The 22837-nt window shown below is 41.2% G+C and overlaps 1 protein-coding gene across 2 annotated transcripts; it reads left to right on the forward strand.

Annotated features, from left to right (window-relative positions):
- The first annotated feature begins 7846 nt into the window (after positions 1-7846).
- On the forward strand, positions 7847-22827 carry UPB1 (beta-ureidopropionase 1). Of its 2 annotated transcripts, none has more exons than XM_050318120.1 (10): positions 7847-7982; positions 8599-8770; positions 10344-10431; positions 11129-11223; positions 12214-12375; positions 14807-14976; positions 16576-16657; positions 17429-17537; positions 18768-18922; positions 21718-22827. In XM_050318120.1, the coding sequence occupies exons 1-10, from the start codon at positions 7882-7884 to the stop codon at positions 21799-21801; spliced, it is 1218 nt and encodes a 405-aa protein (XP_050174077.1). In that variant the 5' UTR covers positions 7847-7881; the 3' UTR covers positions 21802-22827. The 2 variants fall into 2 exon arrangements, with proteins under 2 accessions (XP_050174077.1, XP_050174078.1); XM_050318121.1 differs by having other exon boundaries at positions 17495-17537.
- The last annotated feature ends 10 nt before the right edge of the window (positions 22828-22837 follow it).

The following is a 22837-nucleotide window of genomic DNA, read 5'->3' on the forward strand; positions in this document are numbered from 1 at the left end:
CTGACTTTGTGTTTCTAACCCATTTCTTCTCATTTCTGTCAACTGGTTTAAATTCTAGTCTCCATAGACTGCTGGCCAGCAGTGAAATGGTTAAAGTGGACTTCTTATTTCTCTCTTTTTTTTTTCCTTCATAAAGCCAGTTTTCCTGTTTTGGAGCCAGAGAGATACTTGGGTGGAAGGTGATTATTCTTCTCAAGGCTTTGATGTCAGGCTCTCCGTGGACATCAGCAGATGCTATTTCAGCTGCTCCACTCTATTCACATGTGAAATATTTCCTTGAAAATGGGAAAAATAGGAATATACTTTTCTTTCTTGATGAAAGCTCAGATCCTGAACTGGAGCACGTGAGGCCATCCACAGCCCGTTGGTGGATGATTGTATAACCATATAGGCAATATGATCCTTTCAGTAGGTCATGCAAGCCAAGAGTTACATCTTGTGTCTTCAGGCAACATGTGAGTCTGTTCTGTGTGTACAGCCTGACTGGCCAGATTTCAGTGTAGTGTGATGGCCCTGAGCCCTCACTCTGGGTGCCTTCTGCTGTGGCTAAGAACAATATAACACAACAGACAGTATCAGTGATGGTCAGCTGCTCACTAGTCTTTGAAAGATGCTGAAGATACCAAAGATCTTGAAGAGGCCAATCAATCCTGCCTTTCTCCCCTTAGTCACTGCAGATCTCTCTTGCCCTGTGCTCTCTCTCTCTCTTTTGAAAGTCTGCTCATGCCTTTACAGGTCCACAGACATTTGTATGGGCTCAGGAAGGATAGCAGAACGTGTTACACTCTTCATAAATGCAGCTTCCTTCTTCCTCCTTTGCCAGCAGCACGTCAGCAGCAAGGATCACTTTCCTGTGCAGGAATGGCTTTGATAAAAGGTACACTAGTGAGATATACTCCATTGACGAGTTATTTCTGGCACAGACAGAGCTGGAAGGAAGTCAGCGTTACACACAGACACTCTTTGGCCTGGGAAGGCCTGAGAACCCTTTAAATACTTGGCTCAGAAATGGCTCTTTTCCTTTTATCTAGGAGATTTTTCCTTTCCTGTTAAGTTAATTAAACTTCTGTTTTGTCTTCCTCATGCCCTTTTGCCAGCATCTAGCCTGTTCATGAAGACACTAGTTCAATAACCATCATTTATAGTGTCAAGTTTAGGTTACTACTGTTTGTTTGCCAAGTGCAGCTGCAACTGTCTGCCCAAATTCATGTTTCTGTGAGCCAGAGTTATTGGCCTCCACCACACAAATGTGCCATTGAGGCCTCACAGCATCCCCTCCATGAGCTGTCTTTAAAAGACGGCAAGCTTTGTTGTCTTCCCACTTCTCTGAAGAAAGGGCTTGTTTACACTGGACAACTGATTTGGGTTGCAGTGGAGTCTGCAGTTCAAGTGAGATATTACTTCTGGTTAGCAACCCTGTAAGGACATTCTCACTGTGGAATAAGAGTATGTTACTCAAAAATAACTTCTAAAGCAGATCAAGTTATTCTGAAGCAGAAGTTTCCAGGCTGGGTATCAACCTAAGTCCCTGTGTCTAAAAACCCTGAGTGCCTGACATCCTGAGAGACCGTGCTCCTGAGTGTCTGGGGGTATGGATCAGCCCACTGGGCAAATTCACCTGAAGGGTTGAAGCCCCTTTCCCATTTCTTAGCATAAAATTATGCTCCCATATCATGTTGCAGCAGAGGGATGCCACAGATGCTCCCTTTTTACTTCCCTTTCCTGCCACCCATACCCCTGTGCAGCCCTAGTTCCCACAAGTCAGTGGGAGCTGTGAGTTGAATGGCTTCAGTGAGAGACTAAAGCATTTTAATATAGAGAATGTCCTGTGATTACCTTTTATACAGTGCCTGTATGAGAGTTCTAGCAGGTTTTCAATAATAATTCCACTGGTGGGAAGAGTCTCATCCTTTGTGAGAGACAAGCCTTATTATAATTTCCTTATTCTCTGCTTGAATGCCTTCCCAGAAAAGCAAGGTGTTGATTGTTAATGGTTGTTGCTGCTCCTTTTGTGCTGTCAAGGGTAAAACTAAAGATTAATGTATCCCTTTATTGACTGTTGGGTGCAGGTTTTAACCTGCCTGAAGAATATTCAGTGTCTATCCTAAAAGTTACCTACCAGGCATTCAGTGGGCAAGCTAGGGAAAAAAAACCTTTTCAAAGTTTCTCTGAACACCATCAAACCCCAACCCATACAATTGAGAGCCAGAGTGGTGTAGTGAATCCTTTAATACCACCTTGCCACTGGCCAGGCTATGAGCCAAAGCTCTCACCTAGAAAACAATGGGTTTGGGGCCATCTAATGAGCTCACTGGGAATAATTTGCAGTTTTTTGGTTGAAATAATCTTTCAGTGACTTTTTTCCCCTTAAGGGCAACATAGGGCTCTTATAATCTGCATTTGTTTTTAACTTGGACGTCTCTGAAATAGCTGTTTGGGATTACCTTACAGTCAGGTCTTTCATAGAGGGTTAAATGCTTGAAAATTGTCCTTTTTAGAATTTCAAATAAGCTCCCGTTACTTCCCATATGATATCCCTATCAAACTTATCAAATGCTTTTCCAAAGTTCACAGAATTCACATGGAGCTTCCACTCAGAGGGGAAATCCTTGAGGATTTTGAAGTTAGCCCTGTGATAAATTCAAGTCTGTCTTTCTCAAAATCAGATTATTCAGTTCCAACTTAGACATTTGCTAATTCCATTCTCCAACTATATTCTTGCCAGGAATTTGGCAGTATAGAAACATGTTCCAGACTGTGCCTCATCTCTCCAGCTCTTACACTTTGAAATATCTGAATTCTGCAAGGACTGAAACAAAAGATCTTTCTCCTACTATGAGGGGAGGGACATCTTCCTCTTCCCAGATTATACCTAGAATTCATTCACTTTGGTATAGACTACTACCCCCTTTGATGAAGGATTAGAACACTATTTATAGTAGGTGCTTAAAGACCGGGCTTCCTGAACCCGTGGAAAACAAATGCGCCAGATTTTATTCTTTTGTTCTTTTAATAAACTGTCCGTGAGATTCTTCCCCTCCCCTCCTTTCCTGCTGGTTTACTTGCATTCTTATATGTTCAGTGTTTTTCTCTTCTGTCTTTGTTCCAGTTTATCAGCAATTTACACACAGTTGTTTCCCAGACTCCACGATTTCAACAGCAAAAATAACACTGACCTTTTGAGCCCATGAGCAATCTCTTTGGTGGTAATTTAGCAGAAAGTTACAGTAATGAACAAGAACTCTGCTCTTAAATGTTAGATCACTAAATGTGTTTTATGAGTGTTTATTACTTCTTTAATGCACTTCCTGTGCACCAGGGAGATAGCCATATTCCAGGGAAGGATGAAGTCTTTAATTGGTGAAAGTGGCCAATCTGTGAATCTCTTCTGCTTTAAAGACACATTTTCAGGTGTGATTTAGTCAGAGCAACCAAAGAGAATGTTTCTAGCTAGAAAGACAACAGTGCAAACAACAGAAAAGCTCTTACAAAGATACCTTAACTCTTTGAAAACAGTGAGCTAGGCTTTTCCTATGGGAGAGAGGGGAAGGTGACTGAACACTTACATTTCACTCCTCAGATTTGGGGCTGCTCAGGTCCCAGGCATGCCTGAGAGCAGATAAAATGTATTGTCAATAATAAACTTCCTCAGTTTTCAGCCACTTCCCCTCACCCAGCCTTCAGAACAGCAGGAAACCAAAAGCAGATGACACGAAGCCAATAGAAGAGGTTTGTAATTTGGCTCAACTACTCTAAAGGTGATTGTACCTGTGGCTTTTACAGAGTCCATGGGAAAGGTGAGGAATCTAAATGCAGGCCAGAATTTTCCATCTGTATCAAAATCTTCAACTGCTCTTTGTCTTAAGTTTACATACAGACCCATTTCTGAAACTGGTAGGATGATTGTCAGGATTTAAGCAGAACTAGGAAGAGAGCTTTGTCTGTAACCAGTGTAAAGGCAAAAAACCTCTCAAAACCCCCACTGAAGATAGTTGTTATTAGCAAGAGGTCAGGGTTCAAAGGAGAGTCTTTAAAGCAGAGAATGTTGGTTTCCCTACATCACAGCACCCTTAAACCAAAGCAGGACAGACAGGAAGGTTACCAGTTGTCTTCCTTTTTTTAGCTGTGTATTAAGGAGCATGAAGTCAGTGCTTTATCTTCTCCCTGTATTTTAGACCTGTCTCCTCTCTCTGCACTTTTATTATGCTAATTCCCCTTCACTGCCTGTCTCTTACACTTGAAATGTTTTGAATCAGGTGTGTTCCAAGGTAATTGTTTTACATTTCCAAATGAAGCAAGGGAATTTGTATTTGAGGTGAAGCAATGTAAAGACCTATTTCAATGATCTCTTTTGCAGTACAATTCAGCTCTTCATTTTTGTGGCCACTGGAAAATGACATTGTAGAAGGTCATTTTAGAGGCTGTTGCAGCATCTAGAAAGCAAGTTTAGACAGAGCACCAATATCATGTGGCCTTGCAAGACACATCTGGGTTCACATCCACCCAAACCCCTTGATAGGTGTTAACAACCAGTAGCATGACCCTGTGGGTGATCTGAGACAATTTCTGGACTGGGGACACGAGTTATTAATTTATTTATCCACTCTGGGGAACCCTGTGTGACCCGTTTCAAGGACCGACAGGAGCAGAAAGCATCTGGAGACACGATTCACATGACAGCAGCAGGGTTTGCAAGAAGATGGGTGTTTCAGAGGGTGTATATATACATACTACTAACTTAGGAAGAACAGACAGAAATGCTGCCACTAATCCTGCCTACCAGCTCTGGTACGTGATGCTGTTCAGCCTTTGCTCCTATCTTGGGCTACAGTGGAAAGACTTTGTTTGTTTGTTTAAATCTTTTCTTGGGTCTTTCCCAATTTTAGCCTGAACTCTAGATATTTGGCTCTTAAATTCAATCTCCAGGGTGCTTCTGACTAATGCCAGGGTGCTATTGTGGGGTTTTAGAGGACCTCTTGGGAACAGTCTTGCAGCACAGAGTGTGTGGACCAGGATTACCAGAGCCCAGTTTTAGCTCTGCGATGGTATCTGTGCAACGCAGCGTTTCAGCACACGAGAACTGCTTTCTGTACAGATTACACTGTGTGGTCCTGACTTCTGCATCCGACTTTCTGGACCACCCTGACTGAGGGCAATAGAGATGAAAAGCATGTGCACTTCAGAACTGTTTTGTAGGAATTTTCCCTCGTTTTAGAGAACTTTTGTTCCATAAAATACTCATTTTCCTCTAAACCAGTTATTATAGCCTGGGTTCATACCAAAAGGTTCAGCTGTTTCCCAAAACAATTACTTGGTCCAGGTAATGCAGAACTGGGAAGAAGTTTAAATATAGAGGTTTGAAGAAGTCAAAACCAGAACTGGGATCTGGATTCAAGCATCCTACTTAAACAGATAATTGCAGTGACTGAGGTGGAACACTCAGACTTAAATCCAAGCCCTCTAATATGCTTTGTCTGGGATATGGAAGGCATCTTCCTTTATTAGGTTACTTTCCTGCTCAACATTAACATTTTGTGCTTTGAAGGTTTATTGTGTTGGCTGGAGTTATACCTTTATATACACGTAGTCCCTATGGAATAGCCTGGTCTCCTTTCATCATTATTAGTAATTCTAGGCTTGTCATTTCCTATCCACGCAGTCTGGACCTCGCTGTGCTGTTGCAGGATGGTTGATGTGGTGCGCAGGAAATGTTCTGTTTTTTCAGGTCTCTACCGTTCCTGAGTATTTTTTTCAGGGGCTTCGGTTTTATTGCCATGAAGTCCATTTCCTACATGTAGTACAATTTACTAAATTACAAATAAACAAGGCACCAATAGAGAAGTCAGTGAAAGTTCACACTAAGAATAGAAGCTTGAAGAGAAAAGTTCAGTTATGTGACCTTCTTCAGGAGCTGGATGCAAAATAGACCTGCTGTTTTTCCCTTTAATTTGCAGTCCAGGCAGAAAAGAAATTTAACAGTTCCCAGAGAAACCCAGGCCCTTCTGTTTGTTTCTATGAATCTTCCAGAAATGTTTTATCTGTTGACATCCTGGGTATGCTGATATGGAAATGAACTTACTTGGCCTCCTCATTTCCCTCCTGTATTGTCAGCTGATTTCTGCATTGATCTTCCCTTCTGCAATGTTTAAAGATTGAACCAGCCATGAACGAAACAAAATGTTACTGATAGGTACCTTTAAAATTGGCCATTACAGCAAATTAGGATCATCAGATGAAAAGTACCATGTATGTATCAGTCACTTCTTATTATTGCCCTGCAGAAATAGGTTTAGGAAAGAAAAATAATTCATAAGAACAGGTTTTTAGGCCCTTGGTCATGAAAAAGTAGATGCTACACTGCTGAGCACAGGGCAAATAGACAATGTAGTAGCTACTCAGACTAATGAGTTCCTACCTATTAAATGATGGGGGTTTTTAACTACTTATTATTCAACGTTTTTTGCTTTATAGCATACTATCATTTGTATGTTTAGCTTACCTTGAAAAGTCCCCCACAGAGTAAAGGGGTGAGATATTTTCTGTTTAAAGGAATTAGCATGCCCTTTAGGAGTTATTCCAAAGAGCTCCTGCCCCTAACAAAGCCCCAGAGCAGCACTTCTGCCCTGGTGCGCTTGGCAGGCAGAGCATCACAGCAACTTTTGGGGTTAAAAAGGGTGAATTAGAAAGAAGGAATCACAGCTCTCCAAATGCCTTGATGAAACCAGATTATCCCTGGACAATTTCTGCTTAAAGTTAAATATTAGACACTCTCTCCCTGACATTCTTTTTTTTATTTAGTCTAAAAGGCTTAATATTTAACTCAAAATACCTAACAACTGCAAATGCTAAGTGCTGAACGTTGTTACATCTTCCAACAGATACATAAAGTAGTGCTTAAACTAGGTGGGATATATTTAGACGTGTAGCCATCCCTGGACTTCGTGCTTCACTTGAATGAGAAAAGCAGTTGCTATGTTGTGAATTTCTGTGTGTTTTGAAGCAGAAGGCACAGCCAGTGGTTCAGTGGGAATAACTGGTTTAAACTGGGTGTCCACTTGGTACCTGCTGAAGGGAATTTACTTTTTTAGATGTGCTTTTATTTTTGTCCCAGATCAAAGTCTTAATGATTCAATGCTTTGTCTGACAATAATTCTGGTTTTGAGATGGATTTCCAATTATATTGGGCCTCAAATTCACGTTAAAGTCAAAGTTATTTATTGCTGTCTCCTGTTCAGTCTTACTGCAACTGAAATGGACACAGAAATATTCATGAAAACCACTGCCATTTCATGACCTCCAATTTCCAAGCTTTTCTGTTGGAATGGTATCATTGTAAAACCTCCTAGAAGTACAAGGAATGGTCAAAGGGGCAGGACCCCGGACATTGTATTGCCTGGAATGACTGGCCTTCCTTCCTTCCTCTCTCTTCCTCTCTCCATCTTTCTCTCTCTCCCTTTCTCTCTCACACTTCTTTTTCTTCTCTCCCCCTCTTCAGTTCTGTCTTTCTCTCTTCCATCTTATCCCTTTATCCAAACCCCACTGCTGTGTGCTTATAAGGACTGTGGCCAATTTCCACTCCAAGTGTGCCATTTACTAATAACCCTTTCTGAGTTTTTTGTGGACCCTCATGCTTTTGTCACTCATTTAGACCACGGGCCCTCACGAATCCCGGGCTCTCCCTTCCCCTTCGGGGTGGGAACGCCGCATTTTCGGCCCCGCTTGGTGCAGACGGGTCAAATAACCCCGGACAGCCGCGCCCGCCACGGCCCGTGAGGGGAGCGGGGCGTGTCCCGGCGGGGCCGCCCGGGGCGAAGTCCGGGGGGTGGGCGCGCTCCTGAGGGGCAGCGGGGGCCGAGGGGCAGCGAGTCCCCGCTCTCCGCCATGGCCGCGTCCCTGGAGTCGCTGGAGTCCTGCCTGGAGCGGCACATCCCGCCCGGGGACCTCGCCGAGGTGAAGCGGATCCTCTACGGGGGCGAGGCCAGGTGCGCTGCGCTGCCAGGACGGGCTCGCCCCCGCCGCGGGTCGTTGTCCTGAGCCGCCCGCTCTCCCGTCGCTTCCCGGGGAAGGAGTCGGTGTGAGGGCGGGTGTGCAGCACACAGGGCTGGGCTGGGGGGAAGAAGGAACAGTAGGGTTTATGGTGCTCTGGGACAATTTGGAGGTGATCCAGGCGTGAAGATGTGGCTGACGGGGATGAAAGGTGTGAGGGGGGACTTGGGAGGCCGTGGCGGCAGGTTGAGGGAGCCGGAAAAGTAGGGGTCAAACATGAGGAGAAATACATTGAGGGGAAGTGCTTATAATCCAGCCCGCAGGTGGAGGTTTGTACATATGTGCTCCTTAATCTCTGCAGCAGGGTGTTAAGTGTCTGGGAGTGTCAGGAGTGGGACACTGGGAAGTTGGTGCCGTGGAGATGATGGGTGAGACCTGCACACGACCTGACCTCTGCCCCACTGTCCCTTGGCTGATAGATGCTCACTGGGGCGTGGGGACATGGGTGTCTGCAGGTTAGACAGTATTTGTGATCCCCTGGGTCCATTGCACTCGGAGCAGAAAAGGAGAACATGTCATCCTGAAATGTCTTTTGTTTCCTGTTCAATCCAGAAAACTTAATTTGCCAAGTGCTGCATGGTCAGCAGCTCAGGAAAGAGATTTTGAGCTGCAGGGCTATGGATTTGAAGCTGCTCCGGAGCAGTTGAGAAGGCCACGTATCGTTCGAGTGGGACTGGTACAGAATAAAATTCCCCTTCCCACAGACACACCAGTGGCAGTCCAGGTACACAAGCTGGGAGCGGGGCTGTCTGTAACTCCTGTTCTGCTGGATTGAGAAATAACATGGTTCAGTTGCTGATTTTAGAAGCTGCATCATGAAATGTCTAATGATTGTCTGGCAGTGTAGGACACATCATTACTGCAGTGTAGGATCCTGTAAGAGATTTGGATGGCACATTCTGTTTTATTGTTTCTCAGAAACATCTCTTCTGTTTGCCTAGTGAAGGCCTAACCTACTTGCAGTTTTTCCAAAGCTCATTTTGTACGTGAAAATCTTTTGCCTCTAAAATGAAACACAAAATCATTTCCACAAAATCAAAAGGGATGGCAGCCGGTGGAAACCACAGGTGCAGTTCTCGTTTTAATTGAGAAATGTTCCATTATGGGAAAATCCATTAGAGTAAACACAGATTAATAAAACCGTGTTCATTATCCTTTGTACAGCAGTCGGTGAAATCTTATTACAAGATAACATGGTTTAGTGGTGACTTAGCAGTGCTGGGTTAATGGTTGGACTTGATGATCTTAGAGATCTTTTCCAACCTTAATGTTTCTGTGACCATCGTCTCTCAACATCTTGGACACAAAACTGTTGAGGTGACACATATGTATAGAAATAGCCTCTTAAGAGTAGCTTTAGAAAAGGGAAAGAAAATACCATATTTATAAAATCTCCTGGAGCACTAGTTTTGTACAGTGACAGGACAGAACATTTCTGAAGTGATTTGTTTTGGAAAGATTTACGTGTCACAGATGCAAGTCATTAAATCAGTAAATGGATCAAGTTTGTGGATTCTGAATAGCAGCTGTTCAAGAAAGTACTGATTATATTAATGATTTTACCTTATAAATAACTAGTTAACTGTTTCTGTAAATTTACAATCAATGAGTTCATAGGTCACTGCAGTCTTGTCTTGAGTCCTTTTTTTTATTGATACTTGAAAGCAGCAATGCAAAGTGCTGTACCTGTGCTTATCTTTAAGTAGAATACTCTAGAAAACTACTTATTAAATGCTTTGATGTTTTTTGTTGGTAATAATTACTTAGCTCTTAGGACAGAGGATTTTAGAAAATAGTTTGAAGTTAAAAACTTCTAGAGAGTGTCCAAGATCCACCCATACAAGCAGGATTTGGAGATAACCAACCACTGTTCTTGCCTCATATTTTAGGATTCTGAGTACTTGACTTCAAATTTGCATTTATTTAGTGTTGTTCTGTAGGTTGTTCACAGTAAGCAGCAAAATTATAACATTTGCTGATTCTGTTAAGACTTTCAGCTTTTTACAGTCAGTCAGCAATGAGTTGTCATATATATAAGTGTTGCAACCTTGGAATTAGAATCCCTTTGGAATGCCTTCTCTATTTTCAGCATCTAAATGCTTTTACAAATCTATATCTGACTCCACTATCAGTATTCAGGAATGATAACTTGTTGAGTTACTCCCTCTGAAAGCAGTGGCTCTAAGTATAGAGCAAGATAAACTCGATGTGAACAAAGGTTGTAAAACCAGGCTGTTAACAGAGAAGTGAGTTAGAACATGCAGGTTTTTTTATAGTGTGGCATTTCTCACAATCAGGTGGCTGCTCTGCACAGACGAATTGAGGAGATTGTGGGAGTAGCTGCAATGTGTGGGGTCAACATTGTGTGTTTCCAGGAGGCTTGGAGTGAGTATTTTCCTTGATTCCTTCCAGGTTGTCAGGTGTCAAGTTCCTTCTATTTTAACAGGTGTCCCGTACTAGAAATGTGTCTTGTAAGTAACCAGCAGAAATCTTCCAAGATATAACAATTGACTTTGGTTTTCATTTTAGGAAACAAATCAGTAAAGAGCCTTAGTTAGGAGAAGTGTATGGAAGATGTATATGAGGTCTGCTACACTGAAGACTGGCATAATCTGCAGTGGTGATATTTGTAGCTCCTTCTTGGCATCCTTCAAGATTCTTTCCTCATTTTTTTTCTCCTAAAACTTTAGCTTTTTTTCTAGACAAACACTAAAATTTAAAAATCTGTTTTTAAGTAACATATGGTGTTTGAGGCTTAACAGAAGCAAACACCAAAAAGAAGTCCCATTAAATGTTTGTGAAAACAGGTACAAACAGTGTACATGAGTGGTTGGGGTGTCTTTTGTTTTTTTACCCCTGCTGAGACTTCACTTAGTGCATTTACTCTCTTCTGCTTTGCCCTCTGTGGGCTCAAATCTCCTTGCCCTTGCTAAAAATATTTTCAAATACCTCTGTCTTTAGGCCAGAAAAGCAGTTGAATCGTTCTTGATTAATTTTTTTATTTGTGCTCATGCAAATAGTATGTATTTCTTGAGTGACATGAGCATTCGTGTGAATTTTGTCTTGCTTTGGTGTTTTCCAGCCATGCCCTTTGCTTTTTGTACAAGAGAGAAACTGCCTTGGACTGAATTTGCTGAGTCAGCAGAGGATGGGCCAACAACAAAATTCTGTCAAGAGGTAAAAACCCCAACCAAGCAGAAAACCCCAAACCCACATCCATCCTCCATCCCAGCCCGTAACTGCCACTGATTAGCATGGATTTCTTCTTTGTGAACTGTTCTGGTGTCACTGAGAAAACTGAAAGGATAAAAGATAAATTTTCAACTTGCTTGACAGATATAACCATAGTGAGTTGAAGTAGAAATGGACAACGGCTGTGCTCAATATCTATTTTTTAAACTAGTTTGCATTTAAAGACTGCCTTTTACCATGAAAATCAAATGAAACTGCCCACTTAACTGTTCCTAAGTTTTACAAGGGAGGAATGTTTCTTCATACAGATATTTTTAATTTCTATTTAAATGGTGTTTCTTGCCTAGAACAGCTGAGCATTAAACAATGTTTGCATGAAAGTGAGAGGAGAAGAGCAGCCTTTTCTGAACAGGGAACACAACTGTTTGCATCTCACTCTGGAATGACACAAATGTAGGGGACTTTTTATGGACCCAAGGAGATTTGTTATTGTCTGGCTCTTGTTTCTCCAGAGACTGTTGATTAGAAGGGTGACAGTGTTAATTTTTGTTTTCTGACAGCTTTTTTTTAAATAAGAAATTTCAATTATTTTCATTTACAAGTGATTGAAACAACAAAAGGCTGTCTTGATGTCAGATTTTCCCAGATATGCAGTGAGCTCTTAAGCTTTTGTGGCCAGCATAATATCTCTAGTCTGATCTAGGGCAAGAACATGTTGCTTCTCACCGTGGAATTAATGACACTGTGGAAGCTTGGAGAAATAAAAGAAGTGATTTGAAGGAAAGGACAATGTACAAGTAAACTGGCAGAAGTTGCTGTATTTCTCACTCATACCTCTGTCACTTAACACTTATACTACACATGTGGTGCTATTTTACTCTTTTTTTTAATGTTTTCAGTGAGCTGTGGTGTCTGTCAGTCTGGGGGTACTGCAGGTTTGTGTTTAATTATGTTTAATCGTGTTCATTTGTACAGCTGGCAAAGAAACACAACATGGTCGTGATATCTCCCATCCTGGAGCGAGATGAAATACACGGCGGAATTCTGTGGAATACTGCAGTGGTCATTTCTAACTCTGGGGCTGTCCTTGGCAAAAGCAGGAAGAATCACATTCCAAGGGTGGGAGATTTCAATGAGGTAAGATGCAGTATTGTGACCATCAGGTCTTGCCTTGCAGCTCTTTGTGCCAGCGTGTGCTGTGTCAGAGTCGTCCTGGCAGGAAATGGAATGTGTTTCTAGAAAATGTGGTTCACTTACTGTCAAATCAGTTTTCCTCAGATGAAATTATACTAAGTTAATTTCTCAAGAATTAATAATTGCTGTGAGAGTGATGAGTCTTAAAAGACAAATGATGTTTGTCATGCAATCTTCCTTGGCCTGGTGGAAACTACAAAAGTATCAAGACTCTTTAAAAAGAATCATTTAATTCCCAGCTGTGTTATGTTTGTTGTGCATGACTGGCTTGGGTAGTCTTTTCATGTGTGCATGTTGAACTTGTTTCAGTTTGCAGGGCAGTTGTTTCGTGGGTCAAGTGTGAACATTGCAATCTTTCTGTGTTTCTCTGTGAGGTTGTCTTGGAAATGACAGTTCTTTTGCTTGTGTTTCTTTGAGCAGAGTCCTTTAATTCATTACACTTCTGACTGAATAGCTGGTTTATGGCATCTTCTGTTTACTGATCACGTTGCTGCCACTGAAGCCCCCCCAGCAGGCTTTAGGCCATCCTTAAGAATCAGCTTCAACTGAACTGGCAGTAAAGGCAATGTCAGAAGCAAACTGGTAGATCTGAAATGTGTTTATCCATCCATAGAATTATCACAAGTAGAAGGATCAGGATTAAAAATTAACCAAAGTCTAAAAATACATTGTCTTACCTGACTAAATCTCTCCTTGTCAGCTAAAGTGAGTAATTAACAGAGGCATTTCTTCTAAGCACGGAGTGCTGTTCTATACTTGCAGTTGTTTTTTTCCCTGTCTGAATGCACCAGTTACCAGTCTGAGGCTTCAGAACCTAAACTGCTTTTTTATTAATTTAAAAACTACTTTGGGGTCTTGAAAATTCATGTTCAAGGACCTCTGGAAGGTCTGACCTGGGATCTCGGGCCTGGTCAGGCTGGTTTGTGTTTCTTCAGAGGAGGCTGTTAAGGGTTCTACACAACGCATTTCTGGCACAGGCCTGTCAGTCACCAGTGCTGCCTTCTATTTTTAACCATTTTTCTGATACTTCAAATTATTTTATCAGGTCTGTCCTTTAGTAACTCAAAATAGTAACTCACAAACCCATTAGTTACTTTCCACATTTTTTTATTTGTTCCTTTTGTAATCCAACAGAAAAATAAATTCCTGTTGCTCGCCCTAATATATGATGTATTTCAGTTTTCCAGACTGTTTTGTGGAGCATCAACAGATTCCAAGAAACTTTTTCCAGCTATGAAACTGTAATAAAAGGCACCTAAAAAAAGAAAATACTTTTACTTTTTCATGTCAAGTATAAATAAGAGTTTCAGTAAGTGTTTTGCTTAGTTGCTAAAAGAAGTTAGTTCTTAGAATCCTAAATGCCAGAATTACTACATTACAATCTGTTTATAGCTTTCAGGTGTAGTATAATGATTGCACATTTCTTCTTGTATCTACCTTGTTATAGAATGAGGTATTTTTGCCCAAAAGCAGCACTGTCTGTAGCTAGTTTTGTTAGCAGAGCATGAAGTCCATTCTTCTGAGCTGAGCAGTTCTGATAGAGCAACTTTAGAAACCACCCAGGCTACAGGAAAGGATTATGTTCATCTGTGCTACTTTAATGTTGTTTTCTTTATCAACAAAGTTAAACCTCAAGGAAATGTTGAGTTTGAAATCATTTCTTGGGGATTGTCTCTGTAGAGCAGATAGGGAAAGGAGCCTTGTTCAAGTCATGCCCATTGAATCAGTGAGAACTAAATGGAAAGGCAAAGATTGGACTGTGGCTTATTCAGCCATGTGTGGGAGGGCACATAAACAAAAATCAGTCCTTCTTGAGCCATCACAGTTTGTTGCTGTGGAGATGACTGTGACCTCTGGTGAGGGATAGAGAAATAAGAACTGATGAATTCCCCGAAGCAACAGCATTCTTGTTTTTCTTCTCCTATTGTAATGAGAATAGAAGAAAAAATGGAAATATATTCAATTAGCAGGATCCAAATAAAAGCATTGTGAAGGAAAATTTTCTTATATGGTGAATGTACTGAGAGAGGTACCTAAACCTTAGTGATTTGTGGATCTACCCTAAGCTTCTGTAGGAACTTCTAGCATTGATAGAAGAGTTTATGCCATAGTCACACAGTGCTTAGATGTAGTATGAGAGAGGAAACAGAAAGGGGCTTGAATTTGATCTCAGCAGCCGAAGAGCCACTTTTTGCTGTACACCCATTGGAGTGCACTGTGTACTAAAGGACAGGTGTTGTCCTCGCCCATGATCCAATGATTTGAACCTGCTTATCAGAAACTGGGAGGTGTCAAAGCAATGTTGGTGGTACTTCCTTTCACTTCTTTTAATAAGGCTGCCTTTGTGTTGTTTTTCTTGTGGTTTTGTTTGTAGTCTACTTACTATATGGAAGGAAATACAGGACACCCAGTGTTTCAGACCCAGTTTGGAGCAATTGCTGTGAATATTTGCTATGGGCGCCATCACCCTCTGAACTGGATGATGTTTAGCATGAATGGGGCAGAGATCATCTTTAACCCTTCAGCCACTATTGGGACACTCAGGTAACATGCAAACTGATTGATTGATTGCTCCCTTTCTGGGTTAACTGACCTCTGATCCCCTCACTGGGGATCAGGAGCACCTTGCTGAGGTCTTGGAACAGGAGGTGTAGCCTCCTTGTTCTGCCTTCACAAAGGAGCCTGAATTCTTCCACACCTGGAGTTTTGGGCTTCCACTCACTGATGCTGGTTCAGAACTTTATTGTACATCTGCAGGTCTTGTGTCTTTGAGACAGAGTTAGCCAGCATCCAGCTGGTGTTCTGAAAGCTAGTGAGAGTTTATTTAGATAATTCATGTAATATTTGTGCTTTGTGACAGACATTAGTCATTTATGTCCAGGCTTATCTTGCCAGCTTTTGTTGTCCACGTAGGAGTATGGTGTTGAATTGCAATTTGAGAAACCCTTTTTCTGAGAAACATTTTTTTTTAAACTCTTGGCAATTTTGTGATTATCAGGCTTCTTGAACCAGACTGAACCAGTGTAAACTTTCCCTTGAGATCAATCCTCTGCAGATTGACATTAATTGCACCCTACTGGCTTGATTTTCTAAAAGAAAAATTAAAACCAGCTCAGAGGGCTAAGAAAATACACTTCTCAGCTAACTCTGGGGTCATTTCTTGGATATAGCCTTTTTTTCCTGTCTCTGCTTTTCTGTGAAATTGTAATTTGCTGGAGCTTTTCAGTAAAATTCCTTTGTCTTAAAAGGACTGACTGCTGGACTCCTGTCACAGGAGTGTACAAATTGCATCACCTTTGTTTTGAAGCTCTGAGTACTTCCAGACCTCCTGTTGACCTGTCTGATCCATGTGTATCAAACTATTTAATAAAAATAAGACTATTTCAGTTTTAAACATCTGTCACAATTGGAATTTCCTTTGGGAAAGAGGTAGAGGCTTGGAAGAAGGAATTTTTTTATTCCTCATGTGTGAGTTCTTGGTTTTAGTAAATTTAGAGATTGGTTTAATAAATAATTTCTGGAAAGTTATGATTTTATTGAACACACTTTCTTTTCTATCAGCCCACAATGGGAAAATGACTTTCTGGAAAGTGCTATGAAAACTGTGGTTAAAATAATAGAAGTAGAAAATTTTGGTGGAATTTTTTTTTCTTTAATTTTTTTTTAAAGTTATTATTCCCATAATTATTTTTTTTTTCATTCACTGCTGCAAAGGCTTCTGGACCATTTTGGGGGTAAAAATGGAGGCAACTTGTATGAATCCCTTACAGCTTTTTTACAGAATGACGTTTGGTCTATGAAAGTTAATGAACTGTCAGCACATGTGCAAATCTTTTGCGTAATTTGGAAAGTAAAATATTTTACACTTTAATTGCTTTGAAAATCTTAAGATTTTTATTTCCATGGCAAAGCCACATTAACCACTTTGTCAGGTAGAGTTGTTTATACCTATAACTCCGCAGAAAATGATCACAGTGCTTGGCTCTATCTGGGGATATCCTGATTGTAACAGCAAGCTCAGTCTTAACAAGCTGACTTTGGCCTGACAGACAATGCACAGGAGAGACAGTCAGAATGTAAATTGGGCACAGGGTCTGTGTAGTGTGCAAGTAGTGAATTCCTGCTGCCTCTCTGATGTTGCAGCGAGTCGCTGTGGCCGATCGAAGCCAGAAATGCTGCCATAGCAAATCACTGCTTCACCTGTCCCATCAACAGAGTGGGCACGGTGAGTATCGTCATCGCTTCATGTCATGGTTCAGGTGGTGGGGTTAACTCAAGGCAATGGACTAACAGCACTGGAATGCAGAGATTCCTCTACCGTTAACTACTGTATTAGGGTTTATGATGTGATATGAAGATGGACAGGGATAAAGAGATTGAGAGCTGCCTTGTTGCTGGCAGCCTCCCTTTTGGTTGCAGCTGCTTCCTGTTCTTGAATTGAATCTTTGTAATAGGCACCCGCCCTTTTGCTAACTCTCCTAGTGTCTTTGGGGAAATCAGTATTCTTTTAGCCAAAATGACTGAAAATTAAATATATCCTCAGGTCAGTGGTACACAGCTGGTGGCTGTTATACAGATGCTACCTCTTTCTGGAGTGTAAAATTCTATAGTGAAAATTAGTATCGCACAAAAGAGGTCATTTTTGTCTTCAGATTAGTGCAAATACCCTACTTTGGTATTTTTTTAATGAGGTTCCCTACAGAGATCCAGGCTTGTTCTTGCTGTTATGTAAATACGTTTGGCCTTCTTTTGTGATCCAAAAAGATGTGTTTGATTAAATAGCTCCTCCTTTGCCTCCTTTTTAAACTTGTGAAACGGTTACAAAGGCATGTTCCCCAAAGTGTGTGAGCAACAGGCAGTGATAAAAGATCTTGTGTTCTGTCCCATCCATCACCGAAACTAGGCCCCTCTGATGAGTCCCTTTGGACAGTGCTGATAGTGTGCCAGAAAAAAAGTCTTTGTAGATTTATATAAACTTCCAAACTCAATGTGACAGACTAGCAGGGATGTCTCGAATGAAATGGAACTATACTGCCACCTATGGATTCCTCTTGTTTCACAGGAATACTACAAAAATGCCTTTACTTCCGGAGATGGTGGGAAAGGTACGTTCAGAAATCACATTCAGGGGTTCTAATAATTGTTACCCGGAAAGTCTGAAGAAAGGATGGCTCTCCTGCAAGTGTCTTTCCTGTGCAGCTGCCTTACCAAACACTGCTGTTTGTAAGCTGGGGAGAGGGAGTGTTTCCTAGGAATGGTGGTGGTATGTGCTCACCAAAAGTTGATACTTAAGGTTTCTGTACACCTGCAGAGGACTGAGAGTTTTGGAGTTAATGCAGAAGGACTGGGAGACAGAAATCCCAGAAATTAGCCTGTGTTGTCACTGCATGCATGACATTGTATTTCCAGTTTTAAGATTATTGAGAGTTATTCCACAGCCCTGAAAGTGTTTAAAGGGTTGAACAGGGCTCTGAGCAACCTGGTCTAGTGGAAGGTGTCCCTAACCATGGCACAGGGCTTGGAACCAGATGATCTTTAAGGTCTCTTCCAACCCAAACCACTTTGTGAGCCTGTGAGCAGTAACAGCCCTAGCCTGAATCTCCAGCCATGTCATTTTGTCCACTTTCCCAGATTTGCTGGAAGTTAAAGAGAATGGTCAAAGAAGAACGTGAGGTTTGCTTGTGTGTGCTTCTATGTTGAAACATTAGAATTTGACCTGTGGCAATCCGTGCTGTTTCTGGCTTCATCCAGCCTGAGCCTGAGCCTGTTTTTTGGCCAGTTTTGGAGCTAAGTGTTTTTAGCAGCTGCATGAAAAAGATCAGTGGTATCCCTTGCTTAGTAGTACAACAGATGTGGTTGATTTTTGGCACAACTCAAGAGTTGTGAAATATGAAATAGTATCTTTTCCGTGCCTCAGATCCCAGTGTTTTCACCTCTGACCTTGTATTGAAAGTCTATTGGGTGAATCTCTGTCAGCTGTTTGGGAAATGTATGATTTGACAATTAGAATTCATTTAAATGCTAAATAAAAAACAATGAAAGCAAAGCCTTTAGTTCAGAGACTTAATAATGGGAAAGCATAATCTTGCATTATTTAAAAGGCAGTGCAGTGAGTTTTTCCTGTTAATTTGATGGTGTACAGTGCATGAAAGTAATTACTGGCCAAAAGTGCAGTTCCTTTAGGGTCGTGCTGTGACTCTTCAGGATGATACCTTGCCTAAAGGACAGCGAGTGAGCAACCATAAGAAATTGAGCCAGGTTTTCTGGGACACTGCATGTGAAGTTATATACTGATTTGCAGATGGTGTTACATGCTTATTATAAATTTCTTTAAGCACACCATGAGTTGGGCCATTTCTATGGCTCCAGTTACGTAGCAGCACCTGATGGCAGCAGGACTCCGGGACTGTCTCGCACTCAGGACGGACTGCTGGTGGTAGAGATGGATCTGAACCTCTGCAGGCAAGTGGGTGACAAGTGGAATTTTAAGGTAAGCCTGATTATAAAGAAAATATAATATTAGGGACAACAAGCTTTCATAATGATTCCATCATCTGACAATAGTTAAAAGGCAGGTGTTTTTTTTATCATAGCAGTCCAGAGCTTAAATTGTTGATCTAATTTAACAGGGTGTTCTGGAGGCCAAAGGCATAAATAGATATGGAAAAGGAGTAGCCAAATTCAGGGGAACTAGGCCAGTAGCTTTCAAATGAAAACCTGAGCCTCTGGACCCCACGTGTGGATTGCCAGGAGCTCTGAGGACTGCTGGGGAAGTGTCTGTGCTTTCCTTGTGCAGTGTACGTAGGCATTTGTCTCTGAGGTGAGAGAGGCCTTTGATCTGATCTGATCTGATCTGGTAGTATTAAATATTCTTAGAGGCGTTAATTGTCAGTTTTAGTGAACTATAGTGAAAACTCAAACCCACGAGCTTCTGAGAACTTTCTGAGTGCAAACTTCTTGCAGTGTTAACTCCCTGAATTTGTGGCTATGTTGGAGCTGCAGAGAAAGACCAGTGTACTGTGTACATTCATCTCTGAAGCGTCCTAACACACTTTTGAATTTATCTAAATCAGATTAAGATGGCTGCAAGCCACTCCATATGGCTTTAACAAACTTATTTATTACTAAATTTTTGTATTCTGAGATAAAGTTAATTTGGATCATCTTTCCTGAGGGTGTCAATTTGATTTATTCTGTCCAGCAGCAGTGCTGCCTCAGCACAGCAGCTTGGTAACCCTTCAGTTGTGCCAGTACAAGCTGTGTAGGGTGCTACATGTATGAGTATTATACACTGATTTAGTGGGGTGACCAGATTTATGTTTTTTAAACAAATGACACTCTAGTTCCCTTTTTCTAATCTGAACAAGTTTACAGCAGGCCTCACAAAGACCCTGTTGGAACAACAAAGAAGGCAAGCAAAAGGAGAAAACGGGTGTTAACTTCTGAAGTAGGCTTTGATGATGAAAACATCTTGCTCTCTTATGGGGAGACAGATCTTTTGTTTTAGTCCTCAGTACTGCTAGAGACTAGAACTGTTTCCTATCTACTCTTAAGATCAGCATGATTTAAATCCTAACAAAGTAGATAAGAACTCCAGGCTAGCAACTGTCACAATCTATGTAGGTTCTTGGGTGATCACTTAGTATTTAAAATAAGTAATCATTTGCAGGGAGTGTCAATTTTTTAATATGTTACTGCAAGGAGACAGTTATTTCATAGAGCTGGTTTATTTGCATCCTCTGCACTACAATATGGCGTACTAACATATTTTGATTTCAGTTTGATGTAAAAAGGCAAGTTTTCTGTGGATTTGAAAAGCTGAATAAGCTTTTTAATGAAAATGCAATCATTTCTTAGCTTTAGCTTAATTTCCTTGTTACTGTTGCTAATCCATATAGAGTGTCAAACCCCCCAAAGTCATTTCAGGTCATCTTCTGGAGAGCATTGCATTTGTTATTTTGCAGATGCCTGTGGTAGGTGTGTGGTTGTTACAGTGGAATGAAACTGTTCTGAGAGATTCCCGTTTCTTTAAGTCAGGCAGAGATTTAGTTCTGCTTTCCCACTGAAATCTGAGGCCCTCATTGCAAGTAGATTTACTGTGTCAGGAAGCACATGGAGCATTGCTTAGAACACCTTAGTAGGGGTATCTGAACAGCAGCAGTTGCACTGGTTAGGAAAAACAAACAGTAAAAACAAAGCACTGACCTTTGGCTGTTTTGTGTAGAATTGTGTATTTTTTGTTGTCCTCAAGTCTTGTGCTTTCAGCACTTTAGTTGTGTGTTGATGGTGTGGACTGCTGCTGTTGGTCTTTTGGCACATAAGGCACAGCTGTGGTTTTGTTTGTGTGACAGTGGGAGGCTGTTTCCTTTTCCTCTCGTTTGTGGCCAAGACAGAGGTAGTTCTTGATGAGGGGAATGAGGAAGTGTGAAGTCATCAGTCACCCACCCAGAAAACCCTTGATAGCCTATTTAACCTGCTCTGGGATCTGTGGTTTGCATCCAGTGATGCCTGAAAGGGATGTTCAGTAGAATGTCTTTGCTAAACTTACAGCAGCAAAGGAGTTAAACAAATTATCTACGTCATACTCTGGCAGTAAAGAAGTAACTGGCCCCTCCCAGAGCCAATTGTTGTGGTCTGTGCACTTCAGAAGAGGATGACAACACTACATCAAGTGCTGTATTTCAGCACTTTCAGCACTTGCTCTTATCACCCAAATCATTAAGAGTATTTCATATTATTTCTTATTATCAAAGGGAAAAGTAAGAGCAACCCAAATGCTGTGGGTGGCACATACACAAATGCACTGCTGGCAGCAGGGTCATTGCTTGTCAAAGACATGACACGAAGCCATAGTTACAGATACCCTCCTTTGCCTTCACTGACATAACTCACTTAAAAAATGGTTGATGCATAAGAAAGGAAGTCCACCTTTGACATCCAACTTCCAGTTATCCAGAATAACCAAAATAGCCTTAAGTAAGTTAAGGAGACCTGTGATGAGACTGTTCATTTAAAAGTTTGACTTTTCAGAGTGGAAATATGCATCTTTTTTTGTATAGAAATACAGTTACAGGCAACACAATGCAAGTTCTTTTATCAAAAGTATGTTAGTTTGTGCTAAGGCACTGGAGGTCTTGAATTCTGAGTGAATTATGATTTTGCTGTTTGGGACAATTAAATCCTATGTTGTCATAAAAAGAAAAAAACCAGTGGATATAAATATATTCTACTGAAGTAGTTTCATAGCTCACTGAAAGAACTGAAACTTTGATTTTCCTTTTCCAGATGACTGGTAGATATGAAATGTATGCAGAAAAGCTCGCTGAAGCAATGCAGCCTTACTTTATACCCAATATCATCAAAGAGTGAGCATGTCATTACACTCAAATGTTACAAGGAAAATTAAAAGGTACTGTTGGATGATAGCTGTCCTGTGGATCACAAGTTGTTCTTTTAATGTTGTCAGTTTAATTTCCTGTAACCAACTTTAAATAATAGGATTCAAAACTATCTTAAGTAAAATAATTGAAAATGGCTTCTTGAGTGTTTGGTTTGTTATTTACACTAATGAATGGAAAGTTTTGTTCCTTACTAGACATACATCCAGTAGGAACACATTGATATAAAATGATAATGAAATTTATTCAATACAGTATACTATGTTGTAGTTTGATGATGAGTTCACAGGACAGAAATATTTTTACATGATATGTGCATTGTGCCTCTGTTTACTTCTGCTCTCTAGTTTTCACCCTGTAATCAAATGTGTACTCTAGGGAGAAAGGAGAAATAAACTCTTTTCATCTGAGTTTTTTTTCCCTAACTGCAAACTATTTGATGCCACTCTGTCAGAGCTGAGGAATGTCCCAGACATGTCCTAGTTGTCTGAAGATCTGGGGGTGCTGTAAAGCAAGAGCCCCTGGGTTCTGTTTCCCTTTACACCACAAGCACAGTTGAGCTGGTGTCTTTGATGGGCCCCTCCGAGGTGCAGAAGTCATTTTGAGACGGTGCTTTCAGTGTTTGGGAGGCAGAAATAGAGACCCTGGCTAGAGCACAGCCATGGCTGGGGCAGTTGCACAGTTTCCCTGTCAACAGAAAGCCATGGAGCTGCTATTGGGGATCAGGATGGGTACGGAAAACTCCTTCCCTGGAGCTGCACTCCAGTAGGATACTCAGTGCTTGTGGAGTGCACAGGACAGCTGTGGAATACAGGTAATAACGGTACATTTGCAATTCTCAACAGTGTGTTCTGAAATTTTGCTTTGTATGATTCAGATTATGCAGAAGGTGCTCAGGCAACACAGACTGAATACAGTTCACAGCCATGCAACTATGAATTTATAGCTGTAATCAATATTTGAACTCTTATTTTCGTTTATTTTAGGACAGTTTCAGCTGTGCCATT

This window comes from Myiozetetes cayanensis, unplaced genomic scaffold (assembly GCF_022539395.1).
Source record: "Myiozetetes cayanensis isolate MyiCay16 unplaced genomic scaffold, myiCay2020 scf21, whole genome shotgun sequence".
NCBI classification, from domain to species: Eukaryota; Metazoa; Chordata; class Aves; order Passeriformes; family Tyrannidae; genus Myiozetetes; species Myiozetetes cayanensis.

What these genes read in the sequence shown, in the direction of transcription:
- UPB1 (XM_050318120.1), top strand. Translation starts at nt 7,882, where the DNA reads ATGGCCGCGTCCCTGGAGTCGCTGGAGTCCTGCCTGGAGCGGCACATC. An exon ending in GGGTGGGAGATTTCAATGAG is followed by an intron (nt 12,376 to 14,806) that starts GTAAGATGCAGT and finishes TTTTGTTTGTAG; the next exon opens with TCTACTTACTATATGGAAGG. An exon ending in TTCCGGAGATGGTGGGAAAG is followed by an intron (nt 17,538 to 18,767) that starts GTACGTTCAGAA and finishes AATTTCTTTAAG; the next exon opens with CACACCATGAGTTGGGCCAT.